This window comes from Notothenia coriiceps, unplaced genomic scaffold (assembly GCF_000735185.1).
Source record: "Notothenia coriiceps isolate Sejong01 unplaced genomic scaffold, NC01 NC01_scaffold00025605, whole genome shotgun sequence".
Classification (NCBI taxonomy): Eukaryota; Metazoa; Chordata; class Actinopteri; order Perciformes; family Nototheniidae; genus Notothenia; species Notothenia coriiceps.
The window spans coordinates 7,740-12,669 of NW_011358306.1; the positions used below are offsets into that span (position 1 = coordinate 7,740).

A 4,930-nucleotide genomic window follows, 5' to 3' on the forward strand; every position below is an offset into this window, starting at 1 on the left:
ATGGGGCCCAGCTCCAAACAATGTGCATTCAAATGCAGTGAATTAACAGGAATTCTCTGGGCCAGGGAGGGATGGCAGCAGCAGGACTGGCAGGGATCCTGCCCTGTTAAATATGCTCTGACTGTCCCCAACACAGTGGAAAACTCAGGCTCAGAAACAAGTGTAAAGTATGCGTAGTGGCTTTAAAAAGATATAATTTGTCCAGACCAAGTACCAAGTAATAATCTGTTCTTGTTTACAACTGAATTATTTTCATGTGGGGCCATGATGGGGCCAAAATTGATATTTTCAGACGTTGTGAACAAAGCCAGAGTAAGATATATTGTTGGGTTTTCTCTCAGTGAGCTGCTCTACATTTCAATTCTCTTTGGTAAGCATTGGGCAGTATGAACATCTAAGGGCTGCTGTTAGATAGAGTTTCCCGCTTGGTTCAGAATGAAGCCTTCATGTCATTATTCTATTAACATTTTAGAACCAACTGGAGATGAGGAAAGGAGGAAGAAAACAATGGGAGGGGTTCTAATGACAATTGTTCCTGTTTTTATCTTGTTGAGAGACGCATCAGGACACATTCTGATACGCTATACAAATATATGTGGTCAAATCCCAGACCACCCTGGCAAGTGGTTTGATGGTGGGATCCACAGTGTCTTGGTTTTGCCTACATTTCTAAAGCTGTGCACTTGTGATCTTATTGGCTAAAATGCATGTTAACGTTCTGGGTTAATGTGTCTTCCAGTTTGGTTATACAATCATTTTTTGGCCCTTGCATTCAATATTGCTGTTCTGTCATTTTACATTTAAATCCCATCACTCTACTGACAAATCAAAGCTTTAACCAGGGAAATCAGGCCAGTGTTCCCTCAGTTGTAGCACTTATTAAAGATTATGAAGAACATGGACTTCAGTCCAGTGAAGTCTTTTGGTGTCTTTGCTATTCAGAAACAGAAGGTAATTTAAGCATTACCGGGATGCTCTGTCTTAGTTTGCAACCAGCTGAACTGATACGGTTCCCGGGGCACAAGTAGATCTATGTCAAGTCTCTTCTGTTCTTTTTCACTGTTAACCGTTCTGTACCCGAGCAACGACATGGCCCCTTTACACACTTCCTGGATGCGTTTGACCTTGCTGTGAGGCAGCGCGGTGCGCCAAGCTTGCGAGACGTCAGCAGCGTTTCGTGACGAGATTTCAAAGGCATCTTTCTTGGAGCCTTTGCCTTTTCCGTGCGTCACCTTGAAGATCCATTCCTGCAGCTGTTCGGTCATCTCTAGACCTACAAACTCATACATGTCGTTTATCTCGTCGAGAGGGTTGCGCGCCACATCCTCGTAGCGCACCATTTTGTAGCGGCCTTTCAGAAACGGAGGGGCCTTCAGGATGGCCCTCTCATGAATGCGCACGTGGCTACGGCAGATCTCCTGCATGGCCTGGTACTGCACCTCTGCCGCTGGGACGTTCCTCTGCTCCAAGACCACAGAGTTATCGTACACAAAGGCGTTGGCTGACGCCTCTTTAGACCGCACCACAGCCCGCGGGTCCCTGACCAGGTGGATGATGCGGAGGTCTATGTTTGGATCCTGCAGCAGCGGGTAGAGGGATTCTATCTCAAAGAATCTCACTTCCTTTAGTACTACATGACTGTAACTGCCGCAGGCGTCCTTGGCCCCCTGCAGGCCTTGAGCATCACAGGCCTTGAAGCACTGGGTCTGGTTGCTGAACTGGTTGCGGGGGGTGAGAGGACAGGCCGGCGGCGAGCACAGCGCTCTGCTGTGACTCCACATAAACAAAAAGGACATGTTGATTTGCTCCGGCATGTAGGCCTCCATCACAGACATGTCGCACTGGAACACGCTCCGTAACAAATCCCTCACCGCCATGCGCAGCGCCTGCGCCCCGTGCTTCTGCAGCTTGGTCCACACGTGCCACGCCGGCTCCATCAGGTAGAAGACAGACGGATGCTGACTGAACACCTGCCCCACGAAAGACGAGCCTGATCTCCAGGAGGACAGCAGCAGGACATGAACTTTGCCGCCATTGGAGGGGGGGGAGCCGCAGGGGCTGAGCTGGACGTACCAGCCGCAGAACAGCACCACCGCCGCCCCCTGGAGGATGACCAGGAAGATCATGGTGCTGAGGTTCACTCTGCAGCGGGGCATCATGGCCGACGATCTTTCTGCTGCTTTTTGTGGAGCTTTTTATCTTCGCCCTCTGTGGAGCTGTGTGTTCCCTCAGCTGTAAGAATAGAAAGGGCTGAGGGTGGAAGAGAGATAGAGATAGAGAACGAGAGCACAAAAAAAGATATGTTAAACGTAAGCAAATCAAACAATGTTTAGGTTGTTGAGCAAAACGTATTATCTTCAGTTTCACAAGCTGTTTCCTGAAGTTGTGAACAGTGTAGCACCTGCCTAAAGCAAGCGCTGGAACACAGCACTCACCACTGAGAAGTGTGAGAGGCCTGTGTTTTCTCACTGGGACAGTGATAAGCTGTTCATATGACTTCATGCAAATGTCCTCTGATTTATAACCTTAAATCTTTTGGCTATAGCACAACGTAATGCCGTAAAATGGTATGTTTATGCTACGAAGATTTTTATATTTGCAAAATAATGTCTTTTTGGTACACACAATGTAGCAATATGAAGTTAAACTTTAGATTGTAATTTTCATAAGCAATTATGACATTTTTGATCAAATACTCCACATTTTTAACTGCAAGGAGAATGTCTAAATGTATCCTTTTGTGTATTGGTTCAAAATCCTCCTGTAAAACTCAATGTGAACCTTGCTCTCTCCCCTGCCGTTAACTTTACATTATTACAATAAAACATGTAAAGCATATTGTCCTGATGTTTTATATTGTATTTACCTCAGCAGTTTATGATTTGAATACTTACAGAATTTACCTGTAGGTTTAATATCTTATCTTATCATTATCTCCCAGGCTACAGACATGTGAAGGTGAGCTGAAAGAAGGAGAGGGAGAACATCAACTACTAAATGGACCAGAAGCTCTCCTTCCACATGTGCACATGCCACAAGTATATGTGTCAAAAGAAAAATGCATGGAAATGCATGTGTGTTTTATATATTCAGTGTTCATTCATTCATCTATTATTGCTTATATAACATGAAATGTCTTTATTTCCAAAACGATTATTCAAATTTGTGGCAAAGAATTGGAAAAAAGCAACATATGCTATGAGCGTTTTTCCATAAATGTCCATAGGAAATTATTTGAGGGCTGGTAAACTTAAATGCAGACCCCCATTACACCTGCTCAGGAGCCAATCCCAGCCTCTAAATGAATCTGTTCAGCAAACAGTGGAAAGAAACAAGAGTAAAAAGAAGAAACAGACCGTGTCAGGACTATCCTTCAAAGTTTGTAGATCCAGAACACGGCTGCCTGGTGATCCATGCAAGCGTAAGCTAAGATGTTGTGCTCATTGAACAAGTCCTGACACGGTCTGCTCACACTCAGAGCCTCAGGACACACAGGTACAGAGCGCGCACACACACACACACACACACACAATAGGCGCATGGACTTTCGTGGGAGAAAAAAGTTCCTGTGTCTGATTGCCCGCATTACAATCTCAGCACAGTGCACCAACGAAGAGATTATTTTTGTGAAAGCAGCTATGGCAACACCAAATAAATCAGCGGAGCGGTGGAGTGATGATGATGTGTCGGCGCTTCTGGAGATGTACTCGGAGGACGGGATCCAGAAGCTTCCACTGAAGGCAGTTTCCAACGCGAAAATTTACCAGTGTCTTTCGGTAAATTTGCTTCGCTAATCGAAGGTAAAATATACTACATGCACTTTACTGTTTTAATCTGCACAAGTCTGGTCTCAGATGTACTTTTATTTGCTCGGTAGATCGAGTTAGCAATGCTAGGCTGAACTGGGTAACACTGTTAGCAGGCCGGAACCGAGCTAGTTAATAACATCTAGCTAGCTCGCTAGCTATTCTCGGCCGCTATGAAAACGTTTTGACTTGTGAATAAGTGTGCAATGTTCTGTAATTTGCTTCACTAACAAATGGTACTATTTGTGTGTTTCAGGCGACAAGGTGTTTCTCTCTGGTTTCGAAACTAGTGAGCTTCCCCCTCCGGAAATCAATAGTATCGCCTGCTCACCTCCCATTCCAACCAAATGCAAAGGTACATATAAACACACTGTAACTACTCTGGCCTTAAAAGAAGGTTACGCATCGAACTATTGTCCGTTTATTTATTTATTGGTACAATTATGAAACACCGTGAACATACATCGTTTACACTTTTTGCGCCCTTTTCACTCTCTCACAAACGTAAACATCCGGGGCTAGAGGTCACATGACTTCCGGTAAGAAAAAACTCTTAATCATTTTTTGACAAAATATAACAAAGTTCAAGCATACATCAAGCACAAAACAATAAATAAGGGCACTTTGAGCATCAGCTAATTGATCCTATCTTATCTTCTACTTTACACCTGCATTTTGTACACTGTCCCTGCCTGCACCATGTCCAATGTTGTCTCTGTTGACAACCTACTAGTAAACACATTCCTAGTATGTTGTAAAACTACTTGGCGATTAAACTGATCTTGTATCTCGCTTATTTCTCCTCTTAGGAAAGCGGGCACGGGATGACCGCTTTCTTGACACCATCATGGTGATGGATGACCGGCGTGCCATGGTCAGCAAGGACAATGAGGACCGGCATGCCATGGCCAACAAGGAGATGTATGACGAACAGCTGCTGCATTCACACAAGGCCCAGGAATCGCAGGACCAGCTGCTCATGGTGATGGCACGTCATGCTGACTCGGCGGCGCGCCAGGTGGAGGTGGCGGCGCTCCAGGCGGAGCAACAAAATACCTTTCAGGCTGGGCTTCTGGGAGTGCTAAGCGAGCTGGTTAAATCCAACAGGCCTTCAATTAAAAAAA

At 45.2% G+C, this 4,930-nt stretch overlaps 1 protein-coding gene across 2 annotated transcripts; it reads right to left on the minus strand.

Moving 5' to 3' along the window:
* Positions 1-719: 719 nt before the first annotated feature.
* On the minus strand, positions 720-3,429 carry chst6 (carbohydrate sulfotransferase 6). Of its 2 annotated transcripts, none has more exons than XM_010783695.1 (2): positions 3,357-3,429; positions 720-2,250 (listed from the first exon to the last, which is right to left on the minus strand). In XM_010783695.1, exon 2 carries the CDS (start codon positions 2,157-2,159, stop codon positions 957-959), a length of 1,203 nt encoding a protein of 400 aa, XP_010781997.1. In that variant the 5' UTR covers positions 2,160-2,250; positions 3,357-3,429; the 3' UTR covers positions 720-956. The 2 variants fall into 2 exon arrangements, with proteins under 2 accessions (XP_010781997.1, XP_010781996.1); XM_010783694.1 differs by lacking the exon at positions 3,357-3,429 and adding an exon at positions 2,895-3,319.
* Between the last annotated feature and the right edge of the window lie 1,501 nt (positions 3,430-4,930).